The 25,750-nt window shown below is 29.0% G+C and overlaps 3 protein-coding genes across 4 annotated transcripts; 2 read left to right on the top strand and 1 right to left on the bottom strand.

Annotated features, from left to right (window-relative positions):
- Positions 1–1,106: 1,106 nt before the first annotated feature.
- Positions 1,107–5,863, top strand: LOC145187963 (tropomyosin-1-like). 2 transcript variants are annotated; one of them, XM_090068675.1, is made up of 6 exons: positions 1,107–1,387; positions 2,641–2,892; positions 4,382–4,452; positions 4,695–4,833; positions 5,096–5,165; positions 5,448–5,863. In XM_090068675.1, the coding sequence occupies exons 1-6, from the start codon at positions 1,226–1,228 to the stop codon at positions 5,534–5,536; spliced, it is 783 nt and encodes a 260-aa protein (XP_089924801.1). In that variant the 5' UTR covers positions 1,107–1,225; the 3' UTR covers positions 5,537–5,863. The 2 variants fall into 2 exon arrangements, with proteins under 2 accessions (XP_089924801.1, XP_089924809.1); XM_090068683.1 differs by having other exon boundaries at positions 1,114–2,176.
- A 3,598-nt stretch (positions 5,864–9,461) lies between these two features.
- Positions 9,462–11,874, top strand: LOC145187897 (uncharacterized). Its single transcript, XM_080064417.2, has 3 exons — positions 9,462–9,710; positions 9,854–10,007; positions 10,112–11,874. The coding sequence occupies exons 1-3, from the start codon at positions 9,590–9,592 to the stop codon at positions 10,254–10,256; spliced, it is 420 nt and encodes a 139-aa protein (XP_079920543.2). The 5' UTR covers positions 9,462–9,589; the 3' UTR covers positions 10,257–11,874.
- Positions 10,438–16,699, bottom strand: LOC145187896 (putative ATP-dependent RNA helicase DDX46). Its single transcript, XM_090088448.1, has 4 exons — positions 16,428–16,699; positions 13,896–16,219; positions 12,544–12,719; positions 10,438–12,073 (listed from the first exon to the last, which is right to left on the bottom strand). Exons 1-4 carry the CDS (start codon positions 16,607–16,609, stop codon positions 10,595–10,597), a joined length of 4,161 nt encoding a protein of 1,386 aa, XP_089944574.1. The 5' UTR covers positions 16,610–16,699; the 3' UTR covers positions 10,438–10,594.
- Between the last annotated feature and the right edge of the window lie 9,051 nt (positions 16,700–25,750).

The raw sequence follows: 25,750 nt of genomic DNA, 5'->3' as shown, positions 1-25,750 counted from the left end.
CAAAATTTAATTATTAATTATTGAGTTCCACAGCAATGGACTCTTTCTTTTTCTCTCTTTGCATCCTTATAAGGTCTGGGATGAGTAAAAAAAATGCACCCCAGAAAAAGGAATATCAGTGTTGGATCTCAGAATTTTCTTAACCGCGCAATACTCTGGATCTTTGAGTCGGATTGAAAACGAGGTGCTATCCAACGCAAGCGCTTGCATGTGTGATTGGGCATGAGCATTAGGGGTCATCGATGTACTTAAGTTAACAAGTTAAATCATAGCTTCAAATTTAAATCATTTCAACTCAAAACGTTAATTATAATGACGTATAAAATCTAATAATGTATAAAATATATCAAACGCTTTTTTTTGATCTTGCTGATGTTTGCTAAATGCTGCTTTAATCACAAACATATTTTTTAATCACAAATGATGTTTTTATGGTATTTCTTAAATTTGCGGCAAAGTGAATGAACTGCTTAAAACGAGTTGCTACCAAGTTTGTTATTGAGGCTAACTTGTCGATTGCGCTTCAGAACGCATTTGATGGGGATTTTCATCCTGCAAATAACCTCATCTATGCAAGGGAATCTTGTGCAAACATTTAAGCAAATAATATCATGAAAAAAAATTGAAAATTAAGTAAGGTTTTTATAACAAATTTGCGTAATAAATAATGATGTGAGTTAATATTAACTCACAACGGTATTTTTGATAAATCTCAGTAAAATCTGGTGCTGAAGATCGTGAAGAGATGAGATGGTTGTTAAAAAAAAGCATCAAAAGTGTTTTGAAAAATCGAATTATTAAGAGAATTTTCCAGCAGCAATGAGCTCAAAAATAAATCAGCAATAATAATTATAATTATATATATATATATATATATATATATATATATATATATATATATATATATATATATATATATAAATAAAGGATGACGCTCAAATGGAAAATATTTTACGCTACGAAATTGCGATTAAAAGTTAAACCATCACAGCTTTCAAGAAAAAAACAAAAATCAGTATTGCTATTGGGCGATTCACTTAACTCTATGGCATTTGTTAATATTTAAAAGCTAAATTTCTGCAATGTTTCAGGTCCGTTTGTAAATATTTCAACGCATTCAAATTTATGCTGCTTTGAATGTGAGATTTTCTTTAGTTTTTCTTAAAACCGTTTGCAGAGAACACGAAGCAAAAAAGCAAAAAAAATTTTCTTCGTCGTAAAAGTCATGGAAAACAAAACAAATACAGAAAAATCGAACAAAAGTGGAAAAGTTAATTTGCTGGTGCAAAACAAAGTTTCAGTTTTACAGAGCCGATTGAAAATAAGTCTACAAGAAGCCGAAAAGCATGAACAGATCCTTAAAACTGTTTTAGAGAAAGCTCAGTTCGTAAGTGGAAGTTTTTGTTCCAACTTTCCAACAAATTTCCGTTCAAATTTTATATTAAATAAAGTAATGTTTCAACACCATATTTGAGAAATAAAAACTTTTTTTTATAAATATGGGATTAAAAAAGAATGAGAGATGTATAATGCAACTTCAAAAAAGCTACTTGTTTCCATGAAATTTTACCTTCTTTGTGTCAATCGGCTTAAAAGCCAAATCAACATTTGTCATTTGACAAAAAGAAGTCAAAGAAACAAATCATCTTGGACAGTCAAAGCCATCAAGTTGAGGCAGCGATTTGTAGTGGGTGTTGTCAAACATCTGTCGTTTGGAAAGTTTATAATGATTCAGTTTAACTTATAAGAACTTTAATATTGCGTAAATTTTTGCGTTTTTTAACCCGGTAAAACTAAGTTGAATGAAATACTGGAAATCTAAATTGAGCTTAAATCTATTTGATTTTTCAGTCCAAAATGGCTCCTATTTGTTTTGTATCTTTTCACAATTACTCCGTTTTATTAAAATCTAATCCAATGCGATGAAAATGTATTCAAAATATCAATAAAAAAATTATCAGATAAGGCGATCTCACTGCAAAATCGCGCAGGCTATTACATGCTTCTTAGATTTATAAAACTCTGGTATTAAATATTTCGATGTTGTAAAAGTCACTTTAAAATGGACTCTATAAAGAAGAAGATGGCAGTTTTGAGGGAGAAGCTTGAAGCAGCTGAAGAACGCTCAAGAAAATCAGAAGAGGAATTGCACGCCTCAAGTAAAAAAGCAACTGAGGTTACTATAACTAAGACACTTTGGCTTGTCATAGCTCCTACAAATTATAAATGAAAAAGTTTTGATTAAAATTGTTATATATATATATATATATATATATATGTATATATATATATATATTATTTTTTAAATTTAATATATAAATTTTTAATAAAATATTTTACATTACTTATGTTTGAGATTCAATAGAAGATGGCAATATGTTGTTAGATATAATAAAGTATTTATTTCTTTTCAGGACTCAAAATAAGATTTTTAAACAAATTTTAACTAACCTTTTTAAAAAATGGTGAAAATTTTTAGGCAGTTTTTACCTATTTGGGTATTGAGTTCCCAAATCTTCAATTTTAACCCTTTCTTATTAAGTGTTTTTTTTTTCTTATTTCTCTTATATGTAAACATGCTTATTGTATCATGTTTATTACTTTTCATCTGTTAAACTTTTTAAGCAAATATCTTTTTAGTCTGAAGAAGAGGTTGATCGACTTCAGAAAGAACTTACTAATTTAGAAGATGAACTTGAAAGTTCAGAAACAAAACTTAATACCATGGTTAAGCGTCTATATGAAGCTGAAAAACAAGCTGAAGAAAGTGAGAGAGCAAGGCGTGTTCTAGAAAACCGTGGCCAAACAGATGATGACAAGTTATCAAAATTGCAATCTGAACTTGATGATGTAATGTTAAAGAATGCAGATGTTGAAAATCGTTATATACAAGTAATATATCTACTTTTTCTTAACATTATATATATATATATATATATATATATATATATATATATATATATATATATATATATATATATATATATTTATATATATATATATATATTTATATATATATATATATTTATACACACTTATATGTATACATACATACATACATACATACATACATACATACATACATACATACATACATACATACATACATACATACATACATACATACATACATACATACATACATACATACATACTTTTACATATATACTTTTTTCTTTTTTTTTTTTGTCTTTGGTTTTTTTTTTAAACAAATGATTAAAATGAGTTTTTCTTTATAGTATTATTCAGAGTTTAGAATCCTTTTTCTGTGGAGTGAATTTACACTTATTGAATATAATTGTAGTGCTAACAAGCCCTGAATTTTTTTTTTGATATTATACTGATTTTCTATAAAACAGACTTAAGTCCTGGGTTTTTTTTAATTTCTTGGTGGCATCTGAAATTAAAATGTTGTTTCCAGACATTGCTTTAGATATCAATACTTTACAATAATAAAAATATTAGGATTATTAAATTTAGTGCATGCTAATGTTGATCCTAAATTTAGTTTCAGTTTAAGCAAAAGACTTACGAAAAGTGACTGTTTCTTCTATAAGATTCGTGGTCTTAGTTTTACTAAATTGTTATAAAACAAGTCAGTAGTTAAAAATATTTGTATCTTAGTCCAACAACAATCACAAAAGACTGGGTGTTAAGAGAAGAATATTATAAAAGAATTCAGAGACGGAAAAAAGAAAAAAGCCAAACACATGTCAACATAGAGCTGCAGCTACTTAACAGGGGGATTGTTGATGCAGCGAAGCCTCTCTTTGAAGATGTTTTATATTTATAAGCCACTCTATTTATACTGAGATGATAAGACATTAAGAATAATTTAATGTTTTTTTGTTGATGTGCTTGCTATCATTTAAAGGGTTGTTGCTGTGATAATGTTCACAAGCCACTCACTGCAAGTAAAATGCAATATTGTTGAAATATCTTCTGATTAGAGGCTGTAATGCGTAATACAAACAGTTAACTATAAACTGAAAAAGGAAAAGTTTCATAAAACAAACTTAAAAAATGCAGTGAAAAGACCTATTTTTGTTACATTTTATCAAAAGCTAAAATGGTTTAGGAATAGTTTCAATGTGGCATCAATACAGGAACTAAAAAGATTTAAAGTAGTCAAAAAGATGTGTGGATATCTGTAAAGTGATCTCTATAATGTGATAATTGTCTTAATAAAATTGAACTTAAGATTAAAATTTTATTCCATTATTACTGTTTTAGTAGAAGTAAAATTAGGAAATTATATACTTAATACTAAAAAATAGGAAACTCTAATCTTGCTTTTAGTTGCATTTCTTTGTTTCAGTTAGTTACAAAACTAATCATAGTTCTAACTTTTTTTCTTTTTTCTTTTTTCTTTTTTACTCAGATAGCAAATGAAATAGAAGAATTAGAGAGAAAAATGGATGAAGAAGATAACAGATGTAGCGCAGCAGAAAAGTATGTTTGGACTTATTAAATCATTTTTATTTGTTTGTTTTTTTATTTCTTGTTACAGTTCAAACTTTTAGGAATTTCTCAGTATTTTTCAAGTATACTTTTCTTTGAAATAGTTAAAATGATAAAAAATATTTAATATTTAATAAATGTCAAGTCATTTGTAGATGTCAACTCAATGATGTGAAAGTGAATCATGATATTAGTTTGTTAAAAATGCGTAAAAAAAAAGTGAATTCTTTTAGACAAGTCAAAGAACTTGAACGTGAAGTTCTCGAAGTTGGAAATACTCTGCGCACTATGGAAATAAATGAAACTCAAGCATCAGAAAGAGAAGATAAGTTCTCATCACGCCTCAATAATCTTACTCATAAGTATAATGATGTAAATTGATAAAAGTATTAACAATTCTTTTTTTTTTGTTTAAATATTAATAATAAAATATAATCCGAAATATTTTATGTAAACAAAAGTTGTTGGACTAAACACAAAACTACAAGCTTAGTACCTAAAAAAACTTGGAACAGAGAAACTTGCTTTAAATTTTAGTTGTGTTATTTTATCTAAGACTATGCAACATACAACATACAACAGATTCACAAAATAGTTTCAAAGAATATTACCAAAAATACAAAACCTTTTTTAGGCTGAAAGCAAGGCTCAGAAGTACGAAGCCCAAGTAAAAAGTCTAGAAACAACACTCTCCAAGTTAGAAGGTGAACATTAAAGATTTCTTCAAAACTATTAATCATTTAAAAAATTATTAATTTTATGCACCTTTTTTGCACAATTTTTTATTATAGTTCTAAAATTATGTTGTGTTTTTCATATTTCAAATGCTATAAAAAAATATTTACGAGATGAAAGTAATTAAGCAGTTAAAATTAAATCAATTAAATCGAAATTACTCAATTAAATTGAATTTAGTTTTTTCTATTGTTTGTTTTTGAACGAATATTCTATCGTTTATTTAACGCTCTTAATTTTTTTAAATATAGATCAGTTGAAGGTTGAAAAAGATATGTATAGTCGCGTGAAAAACGACCTCGACCGTTTGTTAGCTGAAATACAGGAGATGAATATTTAATTTCATGAAAAGTTGACTTAAGTATATATCAAATATCCCTAAAAAAAACATTTGTTACACTCTTGATTTCAATTACAAGTTATAATCTCAGCGAACAAGTAAACGACCGAGCCATTTTATTTTAAGAGCACAGTAACATTTCTTCCAATATTTTGACTGTCCATTCTTTCCATAGAAGTATGATAGCTATAGTGATTGTTCCAAATATAATGGAGCGCCAAATATAATGAAGCGCGAAAAATGTTTTGGTGTTACTTTTTGTATTTATTATTCTTTTGTCGATATTGTATTTAATGCTTTTTTTAAGATATAAACGCGGTTTTAAAATTTGTTCTTTTTAGTTGATTCTTTAACTTTTATGACCTGGTTTATTGTTGTTTAATTCTGGCAATTGAGAAAATCTTTAAAGATAAAAATATATCTTTAAAGAAACTTATACTGAAAAAACCATGAACAAAGGCATTCCTTGCAAAAACAAACCTAAAACTGGAAATAAACTGAGCTGACAAAAGATTTGTTGCTATTAAGCGATTAAATGTGTGATTTATAGTCAGCCTGGGCAACAATAGCTATCATTTCGTAAGTATGACGGTTTCAAAAACAGATAATGCATTTCATACTGTTTTTTAACCCACGTAAGCCATTAAATAGTTATAGTTAACTTCTGTGAACAAATGCTCATTAATTATTAGAATTTACTTGTATTGACATAATTTTATCATGCGAAAAAAGGTGAAACTTTAGGCTTCATTTGCTAACGAGATCAGTATCAAAAGTTATTCACTTTTTTGTGTCCTTATCTCTATTTAATTCATCACAAAAAGGCTTAATAAAGATAGGGCTTTGTATAAAAGTACCGACAATGTTTTTTTCTTGCTTAGTTGATGTTTACGTACACGTCCTAAAATTAGCTTAAATGATATCATCGCGCTTATGTTTGAATTCACTAGACAAACTTTGTTTCATTTGCGGCAAAAACGTGCTAGCAAAACAGCAAAAAAAAAATATCTGATTTCCTTAAGAACATTTATAACAAGTATTTCAGATTTACGATCGGAAACCAAGCAGTGGGTCCCACTTAAAGTTTGTGTAACATGCGTTCGGGAACTACAAAAATGGATCAAAGACAGAACAGTTCACTAACTTACAATGATTTGTGTTATTGAGAGAACCCCAGGAACATTCCAAAGACTGTTGCTTTTTCTGTTGCAAATTTAAAAAAAGGATTTAAGGTATATAAATGTGCAATTTATAACGCGCTCGGTGTATCGCGAACCAGATATTGCGTAGCCATCATCTCCTTACTTGGAATTAATGCAGATTGAAGATTTAACAAAGGTAAACTAAATGACTTAACGAGTGATCTATCTCTGTTAAAAGATGCAGCTGAACTTTTCGTATCTAGACTATCTTAAAGAAATATGCTTGCTACCGATACCTCATTTTCTTGGTATTGTAAAAGAGAAAATGACTTTATCCTGAAATTTAAGTTCTAGTTTATTATAAAATCATCCCTGGCTTACTGAAGATGTTTGAATATGATGCAAACCAAAAGAGATATTTATAGACTCTTTATAGACATTTTCAGAAGATAAATTGAAAGAAAGAACTTTTGTTGTCCTTAGAAAAAATAGTTATTTTTTAAGGAAGAAATTTCCCAGAAAACCATAGGTCTAAGCTATGAAGATATTGTGAAGAAGATGATTGAAAACATATTGAACTCTCGCTTAGACTACTTTTTGGATAACTTGGGAGCATTTAGTGAAGAACAAGGTCAAAGATTTTATCAGTATTTGAAAAAACGCAGATACCAAGGAAACTGGAATACTGGAATGATGGTAGACTATTGTTGATTGTTGAAGCGAGATGATCCAAAAACGAATTTTAAGAGAAAGCCTCATGGTCAGAGTTCTGCAGGAGCCTCCAAGCCTTCGACTGGAAAACTGAGAGGTCAAGCTATCGAGAATAACACGTAGATTGGTAAATGTGTGTCAAAACTCAGAAAGGCGTTGACAATCAACTTTATTTGGTAAAGTAACTCAATTAGATTGTCTTAAAAAAAAGTGCCGATATTTATTTACATATTGGAGATATGTACAAAAGTAAAGTTGCATGCTCTTGTAGATCATGCTGAAATCAGACTTGTCTTAACAAAAAGACAAAATACATTAGAAAACACCTGAGTTTTTAAAAAAAGATTGGTGGTTCAAGGCACGCTACATTTACACAAAAGTTTAATGAAAGTGAATCTAGGACAGATACGTGTTGTTACTTTTTTCCTCCTTTACAATTACACACCAGTTACATTTACATAACGCTAAAAAGGAAAATCTTATCAAGAAAATTTAAAATCATTTAATCATCATTTAATAGATATTCTTAATTCTAACTTTGGCACCACTATTAACGGAACTAAACTAAGAAATTGTTTTAACAGTTTTCTCTTGCGTCCTCCATCACTGACATAAAGTTGATTGACACTTTTATGTAATCTTAAAAAAAAAGCATTATGGGATACGCAATTGATGTAAATACTTTCGATGAGTAAAAAAATTGATGAAAAATAAAACTTAACTTGTTAAACTAAATGTTATCCAGCATGTGTTGAGAATTAAGTAATGGCGTAGACTTTTTTTAAAAATCATTTCCATTCTCAAAGAAGCCACTGAGTTGAAAAATAAAGTTTTGAGAAGGTATCGGGAAATTAAATTTTCTCGCAAACAAATTTTTACAGATTTGTATACTTGTTTATTGCTTTCGTCAACAACGATTTTTTTATTGCTATTAATAATCGTCTACTGCAGAATCGCCATCGCTTCTAAGTGATGATCATTCTTACAGTGAAAACTCCACCTTTGCAATTGAAAATTATATCATTTACATTGGAAACTATTATCTTATCACAAAACCTCATGGGTCGAAAGGTCACCGATAAAATTTCTACTTTGTTTTATTATCGATGTCATTAATTACTAATTTCCCACTCACTCTCTCTCTGATACTCTTTATCTATCTATCTATATCTATATCTATATCTATCTATCTATCTATCTATCTATCTATCTATCTATCTATCTATCTATCTATCTATCTATCTATCTATCTATATATATATATATATATGTAGCATTTGCATTAATTTTCATATTTTGTCTTCCTTGATTATAATTTTCACAATTAAAATTCATCACTTAAAAATGACATGATTTTAAAATTTGCTTTAAAACCACGTCACTTTTAAGTGACCTTTTTGTTCTGAAATTTTGTTTTGAACCTTTTTGTTCTGTAATTGGTTATGCAGACGAAATTCGAGGGCACTATTCCAAAACTAGTGCTTTTAATTTTTAAAACAGAAATAGATGCTAAAACTGCTAACAAATCTAAACGTACAGTTTTAAATTATGATAAGAATACAAACAGATTTAACTTAAAATAACATGCATCTGCGATATTTCTGGTTGATATACTCATAGTTTGTTTGATTGAGGTTTTAGCGATCAACTTCAACAGATGTCAAACCAAAAGTACCAAATAAATCTAGCTACACTTTAAAACTTAGCTAAACAATTTCAAAAAATGCAAGATAAAAGAACCAGACTTTAATTATTGCAAACAAAAGATCTTTTCTATAATTTAATTTTCTCCATTTGTGAGATTAAATAAAGAAAACAAACAAAAGGGAGACGAAACGTGGTGAAAAAAGAATGAGAAAGTCTTTACATAAATAAGGTGTATCGCGCTGAAAGGCTATTGCAACCTGGGGATACTTTATTTTCAGATAGGATGTTCTATTTGAAATAGCAACAAAAGATTTTTTAAATAATAAATAGATACATTTATTTATTTTTTATTCTAATTTTTTATTCTTGTAAATTTGATAAATTTCTATTTATCACATAAAAGTCTACAACCTATTTGTCGATTTTCAATCAATACGTATTACTTTACACTTCAATTATTTTGGTGTTCAGTAAATTTTTGGTTCTTTTTGATAGTGTTGATTAGAAAACAGCTCCTTAGCCTAACTTTTTAACTTTAAGACGTTTCTAGAGAATGAAGAAGAAAAGAGTAAAAAGCGAAGAAACTGCTAAAGAAACCGATTGCTTGTTGTCGGAAAATAAAGTTGATATGAAATCTCATTCATCTAACACAGAAGCACAAACCATGCTATTAAGTACTATTACAATGATAATTGTTACTATCAATATTGCAGTAATGATAATAATATATTATGATTGATGAATTGCATAAGTTGAGTTGTATTACAATAGTATAAAGAATTTTTGAAAATAGCGATTTTTTTCTAATTTCGGATAGGTCCAAGTGCAACAGGGTGCAGTCGAAAAGTATCTGTTTGGGCACCAGCAGTAACAGAAACAAAATTTGAGGATTTACCCGTCCTAACAATTTGCCCATATTGCAATCAAAAAGGTGTAACCAAAACTCATTTAAAAAGAAGCCGAAAACGGTGGTAATAAAGCTATTAGTTTATTAACTAATTATATGAACACGTTATTTTAAAATTTATTTTTCAAATATTCTTGTTCTATTTTTAATATTTAAAGTCGACTTTAGGCTTTGTTGTTGGTGTTTGCCACTACTCTTAAATGTCTTCAAAGATGTCATCCATTCATGCTCAAAATGTAATCGACAGATAGCTATTTATAATAGATTCAATATTATTAAAAGAGGCCGATCAGATGATGAAAACTCTCAATAAATCAACCAACGCAAAAATTCTCAAGGACATAAAGACAGCCAGATTTGAAGAATTGACTAACAGGAAGAAGTATTATGTATAGATATGTATTAATAGTCTAACAATCGTCAGGTTATCCGTGAGCCTTGTAAAAGCATTGTAGGACATTTACAAAACACGCCTTTTAATCAAACACACGAAATAGAAAAACAAATTTATTTTCCCAGACGATTTGTTGTAAAATTATTACATTGAATTTTTTTTTATTTAAACTTCAGTCAGTTGCGTCACAAAGGTCCTTTATAAAATTACCCTCCTACATAAAAGGAAAATTCGTCAAGATTTTATAAAGAATTTGATCACAATACTTTATATCTCCCGGTTTGCTGTTGTGGCTTATAACTATGCGACTCAGCACGAATTAGTTCTTCTCGAAGTAACCGTTTTATTTCAGCCTTCGCTATCTGTATGCTTCGTTCGGACAAGGACTCTAAATATAAATGAAGGCGTTTCTCATCTCCTTCTGGTTTCTTGTTAGGAGGAATATACAAACCTCGCACAGTAACGCCAGATTCAGATAACTCACGGACTTGTTCGATAACTTCTTTTGAAGTAATACGCCAACGGGCTTGCTGTGGAAAATCGTTAATATCAATTTCATCCTCATAACGGACATTATTTGGTTTAGCTTCTGATTCAGATTTTTCAGGCTCAACGGCTTTGTAGTTCAGCTTTGCATTAACTTTATCTGCTAACTGTTTAGCGAGTCCCACACCTGTTAAAGATTCGAGAGCGCCGCCATGTAAAATATGGGCCGTAGCTTGGGTGTTTCTATCCACTACTTGACCTGAATGAAGTTTTTTATTAATAAGGGCAGCTATATGCGAAGCTTGTTTCAATTTTCCTTTATCTACATTTTGCTCAGCAGCTTTAACTTTCTGTGCTTCAACAACTTCTGGAGCTAAAGCAATTTTTGGTTTGTTGGAAAATGCTTTTTCAAGATCCGCTTCGATCTTATCCATAGCACTTTCTGCAGCTTCGGCCTCGTCATCTGAATCTTGTAATCCGAGCGAAAACTTTTGCATTTTTTTTGCATCGTTTACTTGAGTCTCTTCGTCTGCGTTAAATTTAAAACCTTTACCTGAAAAACCACAGTTCGACTTTAAAGTTTTACCAGCGAGTTGCATTTCAAGTTTAAATTTGTTCCATAACTCCATTACATCAGTCGGAGGAGTACATTTCGCTAATTCAAAAGCTTTAATAATATCACCTGCATTTCTTCCTTGCTCCGGTGTTATAAAGGTAAAAGATGTCCCCTTATTTCCTGCTCGTCCAGTTCTTCCAACTCTGTGTACATAGTCCTCATAGTGGTTAGGGCAATCGTAATTTAACACTAATACTAGGTTTTTTACATCTAAACCTCGAGCTGCAACAGAGGTTGACACCATCAATTTTGTAACACCATTTTTAAAATCCGCTATTGTACTGTCTCTATCAAATTGATCCATTCCACCGTGTAAGGATAAGCATGGATACGCGTTTTTCAATAGATCTTTAAAGAGCATATCAGCAGATTCCTGTTTTTCTACAAATACCAATACACTACCTTTTTCTTGGTAAACACCGAGCAGTTCTAAAAGTTTAAAAAACTTATTTTCTTCTTCAATAACTAACGCGTGTTGCTCGACATCTGAACACACTACACTGCGTCCACCAACTTGAACTTCAATTGGTTTGTTAAGAACTTTACGAGCTATTGCTTCCATTTGACGGGGAAATGTAGCAGAAAAAAGAACTGTTTGTCGGTCGGGACGAATGTTATCTAAAATTCGCATTACCTAAAACATAAGACGATGACTTTATAACAACATAGGTTCTTAATCTAAAAATCTTTGAAAAAAATATTTAAAAAGTTTTTTATGGTTAGACTTAAAATAAACCCAGTTTACGCCTTTACCTTTAAAAATTCTATAAAATCGGTTGTCAGATAATTAAAATTTTAGGAATATAAGGTTAGCACACTCTAAATATATTTTATATTAACAGTGTGATAACTAAAATATTGACAGATACAAAAAATAAAAAAAAAAGATCCTAATTTACCACACAATAAATTTGCTTCTTTATTAAACGATAGAAAATATTAGAAACATTATTACTAAAACTATTATTCATAAAATTTTAGTTTTTTTATCTTAATGAAAGTAAGAATTTATTCCATTCAATAAAAAAAAAGTTATTGTATAAGTAAAACTAACATGCATGGTAACTTAAGTATTTGAAAATATGAAGCAACTGCTTAAGTTACCTGAGGTTCAAAGCCCATATCAAACATACGATCAGCTTCATCCATGACTAAGTATGTGCATCGCCTACAGTTAGTCACACGCCCATTGTTTGCTGTAAGCATGTCAATCATACGGCCTGGTGTACACACAATAACTTCAGCACCTTTCTTTAACTCTGCTATCTGCTCACTGATACCTAGATAGTAAATTTAATATAATCATCCCTATAAAAAAACAATTTCCTGAAGTCAAGAAGAAAAAGAACTTTTTTAAATGTATATATACTTTTCTAAATAAACCTTTGAATTTTCAATAATTAAAGGAACCTTATTAAATGTACTATAAAATTAAAAATGCAACAGGCTTACATCATCAATTCTTTACATTAGTATCTTAGTTGTTACCTTACACTTAATCAGCATTTATATTTCAAATTTAATCAGCAATATTCAAAACTACAAACATTATTTCACCTGAATTAAAATAACAACTGTGAAACTAAATCTTCCTTTTTATTATCATAAAATATTTTACTATCTTGATTAAAATTAAAATCTTTTTATATTTTTTAAGAGAAGATAAAGATAATATAAAAAATTTCTAAAAAAAAAATTATCAACTAATATTCTAACACTACTATCTTATCAAGCATTCTTTGCTCAGCTTGGATTTAAAAATTGCAGTTAGATATCTTTTCATGGTCTGAACAAATTTATAAAAAAATTTGCTGCTATGTTTACCTTCAAAAATGTAATTACCGTTAAGAATACCATCATCATTCAAGAATCATCATCATTATTTTGTTCAAACCCATGGAAGGAGCAATTCTAGAAAAATCAATACTTCGCTTGTTTACAGAAAAATGTTCAGCAGAAATGGAAGGATCAGCTCAAGAAGATCATACTTAAGGCTTTTTAACTATATTTCTTTTAGCTTAATTACAGAAAGTGACTAGCATTTAGTGACAGAAAAATCACATTCAAATGATAGTTTTAGAATATTTTGTACAACCCCCTTTTATTGAGAGTATTATCTACAAAGAGAATTTTTATATAAAATCTGATCATAAATACATTCAGAACCATGGTGAATTCCTTTAATTTCTATTAAATCACATTTTTGGGATTTTTTAAAGTATTAAGATTAACTCTTATAGATTTTTAAATTATTTTATTTATATATACAAAGTATTTTATTTATAAATCTAAATGGACAAATGTGTTAGTATTTTAAAGACTAAATGATTGGTTGAGACTTAATGATTAAAACTTTATGATGTTAAAAAATAAAGGACATCAAACCACAGGAAATAAAGTAACTTTAAAGTTAGTGAAATCCTTATAACCGTCTAATAGTAAGTATAGATACTTACCACTTCCACCATATATACAAGCTGCTGTAAGATTCAGTTGTTTGCAGAATTTCTTTGCTTCTCTAAATATTTGTAAAGCGAGCTCTCGTGTAGGTGTCATTATAATAGCTATTGGTCCATCATTCTCTTCTAATGGAGGTTGGTCAATAACATGTCGAAATAATGGAATCAAAAAGGCAAGAGTTTTACCAGATCCAGTTTTTGCAATTCCAATTAAATCTCTGCCAGACATTATAGCTGGGATAGCTTGAGCCTGAATTGGGGTTGGTTTCTCATACTTAAGCTTTTTCAGTACAGCTAATACTTTGGTGCTGACACCAGCTTGTGACCAAGTTTTAATAGGTTTTGGTATGCTTTTACCACGTACTTGTATGTCTCCTAAACTTTCTCTATATTGCTTAACCTCTTCTGCTGTCATCTTGGCAAGCTCAGGCACCTCAACATAAAAAGCACGTCTAAAAGGGGGATAGTAAATTTTTGTATGGTCAGCAACAGTCAATTCTTTTTTTTTCTTGCGAACCTCAGAAAAATCACCAGCAGTTACATCTAATGCCTCTTCTTCCTCAGAAGAATACTCAAGGGCATCTTGATTTTGTTCAATAACCTCTGGTTTAATTTTAACATCTTGGGTTTTTTTAACAACAGTTTTCACCACCATTACTGTCTCTGCAACATTTCGCTGTACTGATTTTTTGGGTTTTTTTGCTATCACTTTGCCAATCTGCTTATCAATAGTTTTCATGTAGGCATCTAAAGGATCTAAATCTTCCTCATTTTCCTCTTCATCATCTATATCTAATTTTTCTTCAACTGGGGTAGGTTTTAAAACCTTCGGGACTTCTTTATTATCAAGTTCATTTGTAATTTTGACACTCTTAATTTCTTCATCAGCTTTTGGTTCTTTATCAGACACGTTAAGACTTTCATTCATTTGAACAACCTTTTCTTCATTGACTTTAAACTTATCATTTATTTGATTATTGTCATCTTTTTCATCTTTTACAACTGTAGTGTCTATAGCAATTTCTTCATCTTCATCATCATCTTCAAGTGTCCACTTTTTGGAATCATTCTCTAAGGCAGATGCATTTGAATCTTGATCATGCTCTGTTTTTTTACTACGAGATTTCCTCCATTCTTCAATTCTCTCTTTGCGTTTTCTCATTTCTTCTTCATAATCAGCAATAACAGTTTTAGAATCTGATATTACAGTTTTCTCATCAATAATGTCACCATTTTTATTTGGCTTATCTTTTTTTTCTTCATCTTTATTAACAACATTTGCAATTTTCTCTTTTTTATTTTCTTCTTCTTTTGTGGCTTTACTTAACTTTTTTTTATCAGCACTTTTACTCTGTTTTTTTGAAGGGCTTTTAGATTTACTTCGTTTGCGCCTTGAAGGGCTTCTTGAAAGACTCTTGCTCTGTTTTCTGGAGCGATAAGGTGATTTACTTCTACTACGCCTTCGTCGAATAGGACTTTTGCTGAGACTTCTCTTACGTCGAGAAGGACTTCTACTTACACTACGTTTTGAGACTGGACTTTTGCTTTCCTTATGTTTAGACAAACTCCTACTTCTTTTACGCTTGGAAGGACTTCTGCTTTTGCTTTTTTTGCGCCTTAGTAAGCTTCCACTTTTGCTTCTCTTTCTTCTTGAAGATGGACTTCTACTTTTAGCATGTTTCTTTACTACAGGGCTTTTGCTTTTCTTTTGTCTTGACAGACTTCTGCTCTTGCTTCTTTTGCGTCTTGATGGACTTCTACTTTTGCGTCTTGATGGACTTCTACTTTTGCTTCTTTTTCTTCTAGTTGGGCTTCTGCTTTTACTTTGTTTTCGTTTTGATGGACTTTTACTCTTGCTTCTTTTACGTCTATACGGACTTTTGCTTTTACTTTTCTTCTTTCTAAGTGGACTTCTGCTTTTACTTCGGTATTTTTTACGCTCTCTTTTAGGAGAAACACTGCTTTCTTTCTTACGAGACTTAACTGACTTGCTGGTAACTTTAAGAACTTGATCATTAGTGGTATGGTTTTTATCTGGACTGATACATTTTTTTGGATCTTTTTTTTTTAGTTCTGGGCTTTTAGATTGTTTATTTTCTTTTTCTTCACATTTAATTACATTAGGGCTTTCTTCTTTATTTGATAATTTTGGTGTTACAAGTTTTTGAGGAGTTTTTTCTTTACCTGAGATCTCTTCACTGCTCTGTTTAACCAGACTTTCCCTATTAGAGATCTTTTTAACTTTTTTCTTCTCTACAAGAGAATGGTCAGGAGATACTGATCTATCAGAAGAAGATTCTTTTTTTCTTGAATATTTTGAGCTAACAAAGAAAGAATGTTAAGATAAAATTTACTTAAATACAAAATACTATGTTTAGCTATGTGCATAACATAACTGTTCTTGAAATGCACAACAAAGAAATATGTAAGAATCATTTTTTAAAAAGTTTTGTTTTTTTTATTGAAATCAGCAAATAAAATAAGACTTAAATTTAAAACTTCAAAATAAGTTATTAATAATAGATTTACTGTTTAAGAGGAGATGCATATTCATCACTTGACAAACTTTCTTTCTCACTGCTAGCAGAGGATTCAGATGAATGCCGTTGCCATTTCTTGGATCGGTCATTTCTATAATGCCGCTTCAGTTTATCTCCAGACTTTGGACTAACACTTCTAACTCTTTTTTTAGATTTCTTATCTGACTTCATCTTTCACGTTTCAAGATTGTAATAAGAGTAATTCTACTCACAAGTTTTTTTATAATATGCATAAAACCTAAGATATAATCACATATTAAGACAGAGATAACTGAAAATACTTTAGGAAGGTATATAGTTGATTTTTTTTTCATACGGGAAAAATCCAGGAATTTTTAGCCAAAAGCAACGTAAAGAACACCTTTTAGTGCTATTTTACACTATTACTTATGCCAGTTTTACATTCTGTTAAAGTAATTTATGTAAATATACCTAGAAAAACTAATCTAGTCTCACCCCATTTCAGAAACATATAAAGTTTTAATATAAGATAAAGTATTTTAAAAAATTAACAAAACTAAGATAAATTTAGATAATTGAGTAGTTTACGATAACTACAACCTTTTTACTTATTAACTATGGGTATTTTGTTGAACATTCTAAGCTATTTTTAGCCAGGTAGATAATTAATTAGCTGAACATAATCCTTACATTATGTAAATGTAAATAAGTAGTTACGAAGTTCCCATTTTAAATATATTACTGTTGATAAAGGACTAAGTTTTTATGTCATGCTATTTTAGCGCATTTTTAAGGCACCCATTTTGAATTTTGATATATTTCACGGTTAATTAATATTATTTCGATTTAATTTACTTTAGAAATACTGTCCACTATCTAATTTTTTAAATTCTTGTAGAGATCGATATTCTTGAAAAAAAAGGCACATCATTGACTCACCGTTAATTGCAACAACATATTAAATTTGAATTGTTTCTATCTGGTTTTCGTTTAAGTAATTTGTTTTAAATAATATTTTTTCTATGGAAAATTAAATGCTTTCAAACGAGTGTTTTTTTGATAGTGCATTTGATGAAGATCGCAAAATTGGTCGAAATTTTAAAGTGCATAACTCTTTAAAAGTCAATCAAACAATTTTTATTGAAGTTATAAACAGTTTTATGTTGAACTCTTTTAATGTTGTTAGAGTTTTAAACAGTTGCATGTTAGCTTTTTTAGCCCATGCATCAGTTAATAAAGATGCAGTGTAATGATTTACTTTAAAACGCTACTGAACCTTCTTCATAATTTTCTCCCAGGAAAAATATGTTAATATAGGTTTTCTTTTTACATACTCATTTTTTTTGTTTTGTCAACTTTAGACGCATGCATAAAAATATATATTTTAGACGGAGTTGTCAGATATATTTTAACAAACATTTAAATACAAACCTAATATAACATTCACTTTATTAAATCATAATTTCAGTCCTTTTAAGCATTTTGATATTATAATTTTTTTGCGTAACTGTCAATTTAAATATACAGGCTGGAGCAAAATTCACTTTGCCATAATGACTGCATTTCTATTATTATTCTTGAAGAAGTACTTTTTACGATTCAAGTTTTCTGATATTATTCACGATCAAATCGCGACTTTAAGAGGGTGCAGCTCTCGCAATGACTCGGGAACTGAACAATTAAACGCTGATGTTCAAAATAAAATTTAATTTTAGTTTTTTTTCAAAACTTTACACGTTGTTCTGTACTTAATTTACCCATAAGTTCATATATATATATATATATATATATATATATATATATATATATATATATATATATATATATATATATATATATATATATATATATATATATATATATATTAGCAAAAACATTTTATAATTTTTAAATGGTAAAGTGAATTTTGGTCAATCTTGTAAATGTAATTTAAATTTTAACGATAAATTGATTTTTATCTTTTCGGTGGCATAAAAAACATAATGCTGAACTTTTTTGTCTTATGAGTATTTTGTTCTCCTTTTCCCTTTGTAAAATAAACTCCTCATTTCTCGTTTCGAACGGTAAAATAAACTCCTCATTTATCGTTTCGAACGGTAAAATAAACTCCTCACTTATCGTTTTGAACGGTAAAATAAACTCCTCATTTCTCGTTTCGAACGGTAAAATAAACTCCCCATTTATCGCTTCGAACGGTAGAATACACGGTATAGAGCAGTGCTCTTCAACCTTCTTACATTTGCGTAACCTTGCTGTTTAATTACTATTTATGAGAAACTTTATGACAAAAAAGACCATAACAGACTTTTTAAAAAATATATATATACATAAAATCCAAATAGCTTGAAATTTTATGGTTGATGATATCAGTTACATTTTTCACTGGATAAACTGCATGTGTCTGTTTACAGGCTTGGACAGCTTTTCGTTAAATGCGGGAAATAAAAAGTGATATAAATGACTTGAACATAATAAATGGAGATGTTTCACATAATTTAAAAAAATTTCTTAATGATACATAAAAAAACAGAAAATTTTTTAAAAAAGAATTGTGGTATTTAAAACATGCCGCGGACCCCCTGAAAATGGTTGAAGAGCAATAGTATAGTGAAATGTAAAAATAAAACAGTTATTTAGAGGAAACCTTATTGCGTTATTTGAATTGCGTAAAGTTTAAACGGTTAGTTTTTACGTCGTGTTTTACGGCTACAAAAATCGGCGAAGAAGAGATTTTGTAAACGTACGTATTAACTTTTTAGTAAACATTTTTTTCTTGTCCCACATTCATAGCCACGCTCAATGTGAGGGAGGTGATTAACTTAATGTTAAACCAGAATATAAAATAAGGAGGTTGATAACGATATGACAAAAAATGACAAGGATAATAAAATGATGATGACTTTAACAAAGACGAAGATGATGACGATGGTGATGATGGCATAATTTTTTTACATTTTTCTGACAATCCAAACTAATTCAGTTATTATTACAATTTTTTTTCGTCTTTTTACTTTTCTTCTTCTTCTTCTTTTTTACATAAATTTAATCAGATAAAAATTATTAATTTACAAAATATTTGCGTGAAAAGTTTATAAATACAAAGAGAATAAAAATCTTAAAACAACAAAGAGCAAACAAAGTTTACATTTTTGTAAATTTGTTTACTTTTAATGCAACTCGTTACATATTGATAAATTAGCGACCATCAGCAAAAACGTTTTAATAATATCAAGAAAATGTTTGATATTTTTTAGAAAATGACTAACTAGTAAAACTTTGGCACAAACCCTAAATGATTAATTTAAAACAAACGTTCTACTGGTTGAATTTTCGTTATAGATATAAGCGCTTTTGTATCAAAATAAGTTCCATTTGAGTTTGGGTCAGTATTTACATTTCGAAGAAGTGTTGACTGTTAAATTAAATTGAATGCAGTTAATAATTTTTATTAACGGTGATATACTCAAAGCAAGACGTACCAACAGAGTGTGAATAATTCTTGTGTTAGTGAATAATTTCATAACTATAAAATCATACGCTAAATCTTAATTATGCCTCATCAAAGTGCTTTTAACACAAGTGTGTTTTTTGCTCATTCCAAGGGTTCTTACCAATCCAAAACACGAACCCAAGTGGTTTAGGTGTTAATATGTTTATACAACTGATAGCTGATAAAAAAAACTTTGTCAGACTTTGATTTGTCTTATCAATTTGTCCTATTTGTGTTATAGTTCCAATCTTGTTTAAAAAGTCAATTTAGTATTCATGTTTACTTTCCACTCAAATTGGAATACACATGTATTTATTGTAGGGTTTCAAGCAAACCAATTTTTCAAAACATTGAGACAAGTTACAATCCGCTTCTTGAGTGGCCAAGGTACAAGCTGCGTACGCTTTCTGTCGACACACTGCTGTCAGCTCAGCGTGAACAAAGTCAAAATTAAACTTTAAATTGAGAAAAGCCAACAGTACCAAACAAACTAAAATGGAACAGGATTATTATTTTCTTTTCTTTTTACTAATAAATGAAATAAAAGTTCTTTTTGTTGAGATTTTTTGCTTACCAAGCATGATTTTATTGTTTAATCTAAGTAGCAAACAGAAGATGTCTTCCACATATAGGTTTCCGGCAACCACCTTTTTTGACCGCTACTATTTATGACAGAACTTTCAAAACCTATTCAATTTATATTGGAATTCAAAACTAATGCGCAGATTCCTATTTATTCATGTGGAAAATTAATGAAACAAAAAAAAAAAGTTGTCACATAAACAGTTTGCAATATCTTTTTTAGGAATGAAACTGGAGTTTTTAGAAACTTAGTTTACTATTTCAATCACCAATCAAAACAAACTTCTTAAATACAGATAAAAGAAACTGGTACGCAGACTCTTGGTCGATTCTTTTTACTTTCTCTGCTAATGAAATGTGTCTGAGGTGCTATAGGCACTAAACTGACCTTTTTAATCTAGGTAACTAATTTATTCATGACAAAAAGATATATTATTTATTATACGAGGTATCCTAAAATTTTTTCAAATATCCATTATCATACATTTAATAACCCCTTCATTACTCAAGAAGGTATGAAGATTTAAATGTTGGAGAAGATTGCATCAAAAGGTGATGATGCTAATTGAAAAATGAATCAGAAAGCGCAATCGTATGAAATAGTGATAATATCCAAATCCCATTTTATTAAACATTATTTAATAGTTACTAACTTCATTATCTAAATCAAACTCGCTCTTCTAACAACGTTTGCTTATAGCTGAGTTCGAATATCCATCATTATCCATTTTCAATCAGATTACAGATTTTACATAACTATATAGGATAACATATAACAAGGTTGTAAAACTTACATGTAACTTTATGCAAATCTTATATGATAAATAAACTAAAATATATAAAATTTGATTCCCTTATTAATATAGAGCGAAAAAGTCAAGCAATAGATTGCTATAATTTCTTTAGAATTTTTCATTAATTTTGTAGATAGAACTTTAGGAATGTCCTTTTACCAAACAAAGTTAAACTGATTCAGAAAACTATAATAACCTTTTTATCAAATTCAAGAAGATGGCTGATAATAGTCCTTCTATATATTTTTTTATATACAATAGTCCTTTTTTATAAAATCGTCCTTTTTTATAAAATCGTCCTTTTTTGTTAAATTCTAAGTTCTTGTTAATAATTAAGAATTGCCCAAATTAATTTTGAAGATGATTTTTTTTACTCGAGTAAGAAAATATGGTTTTTAATCACTCTTGCTATAAAATTACTTCACAATAATTTGGAGTGTAAAAATGAAGGATATTGTTAGCATTCTTCTGCGATCATTATTTAGTAACTGAGAAGTGTCTTTTTAACGAAACTATATCTGTAAATAATGAGTGTTCGAAAATTTTAATCAGAACAAAAATTAAGTATAAATATTTCCTTTTCAAATGGCACGAAGTATCTTTAAAATTGACAGAAAAAAAATCTAAAGTAATTTTGAAAAAAGACATCCAAATGAAAGTTTGACATCCAAATTTTGTTATGGCTTACACCAGAAGTACTCAACCTATAAACAATATAGTAGTGAAACATGGGTCTAGTTGTGTCATTTTTACTTAATCTACCAGAACTCTTAAACGGTACGTCCGATTTTCAAAAATGTTTCACTAATAGATCCATAACTTAACCTGCTCTAAATTAGTTGAGAAAATAAAACTTTTCCAGATTTGCTTTAAAAAAAAACAAACGGGCTACTAAACTTATCCTTACGGGATAAGTTGAGCAACTGTATGGAGCAAGTTAAGAAATAAACAAAGATACTTATAATTATACGGCTTTTGGATCAATTCTCAATAAAACTACTGAATAACTAAATAATAAAGGAATTATTTCTGCTGTCATTTCAATTTCATTTCCTAACTTTCTAACAAATTTACTTTTTGAAAATTTTTTCAGTGACCACAATGATCCCTTTTTAGTTAGCCCAGCATTAGAATCAAAATTTGTGAAGGATCATTGGATGCAAAGTTGATTAGGGTCCAGTTTTCTCTAGCTAAATTCTCAGAGTAAGGTTTCCAGCATACATATTAAGGCAAGCATATTCGTGTCAAGAATTTGACTTTGAATTGTTTTTTACAAATTATTGCTAATGGCAATGAATCTGACATTTTGCTGCTACTGAATCTTACTACCTTTTGGTATATCATAAATTTGTAACAAGCTTTTTAGGGTTGTTCGTCAGCCATTCAATTTGTGCACTAGCCGAGAATATTTTAAAAAGTCCAAATACAGAAACATCTGGTGGCTGTAGTATATGGCTACAATGTGGCGGGAAAGACGACATAACTATTCGATTCCCTTTTACTAAGTTTAGTGTAGTATACAATATTTATTAGAAGACTTCACATTTCTTACGTTACATGAACTTGTTGAATTCTTCATATGTTATCCACTCTCATCTCCTATTCCGATAGTCGGGCGGACCACTGTAAATAAAATAGCACTTGTAATTTTTATGAGGAAATACAAATATAAATGGCAGTGTATTTCCAGAGGCAGATAAAGCGGTTACTACTGTGACAATAGTGTCTCTTCTTCGAGAGGTCATGGCATTAACATTTCATTTGACCTTTGCAGCAACAATTTTAATGCCTAATAAAATTGTGACTGCATAAAGCAAATGAAATGATGCTAACTTTTATAGAAAAAATGATAATATATTAAAAATAAATGATGCAAAATTCTATAGCCGCTAATTAACTATTATTTTAGATTTTACTTCATTATTAAGCTGCTTAACACCATTTGAAATTTTACTTTTATAATTATGAATCCTGTAAAATATACATACATGCATACATACATAAATACATACACACACATACATACATTCATGCATACATACATACATACATACATACATACATACATACATACATACATACATACATACATACATACATACATACATACATACATACATACATACATACATACATACATACATACATACATACATACATACATACATACATACATACATACATACATACATACATACATACATACATACATACATACATACATACATACATACATACATACATACATACATACATACATACATACATACATACGTAGATACATACATACATACATACATACATACATACATACATACATACATACATACATACATACATACATACATACATACATACATACATACATACATACATACATACATACATACATACATACATACATACATACATACATACATACATACATACATACATACATACATACATACATACATACATACATACATACATACATACATACATACATACATACATACATACATACATACATACATACATACATACATACATACATACATACATACATACATACATACATACATACATACATACATACATACATACATACATACATACATACATACATACATACATACATACATACATACATACATACATACATACATACATACATACATACATACATACATACATATATATGTAAATATATGTATATATATGTATATATATGTATATATATATATATATATATATATATATATATATATATATATATATATATATATATATATATATATATATATATATATATATATATATATATATGTATAAGGTAATCTTTTTAAATAGAAATTATAAATATAATCTAACATGAAAACTTTATTTTTGAAGTACAAAGAAAGTTGAAATGATGTCGTGAGATGTTTTTTCCATTTGTTATTTATTGTGAAAAACCTGTCCGTGAGATCATCAGCTTGTCAGTCGTTGTTGTAGATTCATGAGTAAAAATTAGAGAACAACACCGTGCCGGCTTAAATGCATATAATTGAAACTTGACAAATATGAGCAAAAAGTGTAAGGGGCGTATTAATTATAAACAATGCGCATGACATAATTTTTTGGGCTTTTATTCAAGTTAGAATGTCAAATAATTATCATCTCTAAAAACGTTTACATTATTTCATTTACCATTTTTGTTATTCTAACTTATTTTTGAAAACTAACACATTCCAAAAGCTTAAGTAATAATCTCATTTGATAAGTTTATTTACCATTAATCTCAATTAATTAGCACATTGAAACTTTTCTCAAACGTTTCAGAAGATTAAATGTTACAAGTTTATTTCATGTACATGGGTGTCCACATTTTGAGTACAGTTTTTGAAGACATGTGAATGCTGAAATAATCATTAGATTTTAAAAATATAAATTGAAAAAAAAAAAGAGATTTTCAGAAAAAAATGAGCAAGTTCTTTTTTTTTTAACTTTGAATTTTAAGCAAATGTAGGTAAAATACATATTGGAATAAGTTCTTCATCTAAAAACCAAAATGTTGATTTGGTCATACACATTATTTTTGTTTTTGTTTTTTTATTTTTTTTTTTACTTTTGTCATTTTGTTTTTGTTAAATTTTATAGCCTTATTTTAAGAATGCCCTAATTGATGTAAGAATATTTGTTAGAGCAATTCCAATTAACGCCTTTAAATAAACACATTTTTTTCAATTTCTTGACTATTTCTACAACTACCATCCTCGGATATAAGTTCAATACAACCATTTCGAATTCAGTGGATTACATCCATTTATTCTTCATTTAAACTCGTTTGTCGAATAATAAATACTTTCTAATACACTGTTCAACGGCATTTTTTTGTCTTCTCTCAATTAAGCGTCTGCGTCTCGTTATTTTTTTTATTCGAGACGAGACAAGACGATTCTAAAAGCTTTGTCCCGATTATCGATAAATATCGAGACAATTTTCATTTTTCACTCGAAATCCAGGACGATACCGAGACGAGATGTCCCAGACAAAATAGGAGCTTTACAATTCGGAATTTACATTTTTTTAACGGGACATAACGAGAATTTACATTTTTTTAACGGGACATAACGAGACATAACGAGACATACTAGTTAATCCTTAATGTGAAATTTAAAGAATGAATTTCTGGCACAGTTACCATTATTTATTTCAGCTGCTATTATTGATATTGTTATACTATCTATATAAACGCAGCTTTATAAAAATTAATGCAACTTAAATTAGGGGAAAAAAAATATCTAGAAAACATTTGACTTTTTTAAAAAGTGTAATTCTTGCAGAGAAAAACAATAGAGCATGATGTTCAATACCTAGTTCTTTTATTTTTTCTCTTTTCCTTTGCTCTCAAAGGACCACCCATTGTTTATGGGGTTTTCCAGAACCAAAGGGGCCTTTTATTGGTCATATGATTTTCTTGAAGCCATTGGTATTCTTTTTCTATAAAAGAATCATAATTTC

This window comes from Hydra viridissima, unplaced genomic scaffold (genome assembly GCF_058129835.1).
Source record: "Hydra viridissima isolate aposymbiotic clone 2 unplaced genomic scaffold, HvirCarnegie_v1 scaffold_1, whole genome shotgun sequence".
Taxonomy (NCBI): Eukaryota; Metazoa; Cnidaria; class Hydrozoa; order Anthoathecata; family Hydridae; genus Hydra; species Hydra viridissima.
This window is presented reverse-complemented; position numbering and strand designations above follow the sequence as displayed.

What these genes read in the sequence shown, in the direction of transcription:
- LOC145187897 (XM_080064417.2), top strand. Translation starts at nt 9,590, where the DNA reads ATGAAGAAGAAAAGAGTAAAAAGCGAAGAAACTGCTAAAGAAACCGAT. An exon ending in AGCACAAACCATGCTATTAA is followed by an intron (nt 9,711 to 9,853) that starts GTACTATTACAA and finishes AATTTCGGATAG; the next exon opens with GTCCAAGTGCAACAGGGTGC. An exon ending in AAAAGAAGCCGAAAACGGTG is followed by an intron (nt 10,008 to 10,111) that starts GTAATAAAGCTA and finishes AGTCGACTTTAG; the next exon opens with GCTTTGTTGTTGGTGTTTGC.
- LOC145187963 (XM_090068675.1), top strand. Translation starts at nt 1,226, where the DNA reads ATGGAAAACAAAACAAATACAGAAAAATCGAACAAAAGTGGAAAAGTT. An exon ending in TTACTCATAAGTATAATGAT is followed by an intron (nt 4,834 to 5,095) that starts GTAAATTGATAA and finishes AACCTTTTTTAG; the next exon opens with GCTGAAAGCAAGGCTCAGAA. An exon ending in AACACTCTCCAAGTTAGAAG is followed by an intron (nt 5,166 to 5,447) that starts GTGAACATTAAA and finishes TTTTAAATATAG; the next exon opens with ATCAGTTGAAGGTTGAAAAA.
- LOC145187896 (XM_090088448.1), bottom strand. Translation starts at nt 16,609, where the DNA reads ATGAAGTCAGATAAGAAATCTAAAAAAAGAGTTAGAAGTGTTAGTCCA. An exon ending in TTGTATATATGGTGGAAGTG is followed by an intron (nt 12,720 to 13,895) that starts GTAAGTATCTAT and finishes TTTACTATCTAG; the next exon opens with GTATCAGTGAGCAGATAGCA. An exon ending in ATATGGGCTTTGAACCTCAG is followed by an intron (nt 12,074 to 12,543) that starts GTAACTTAAGCA and finishes CTTATGTTTTAG; the next exon opens with GTAATGCGAATTTTAGATAA.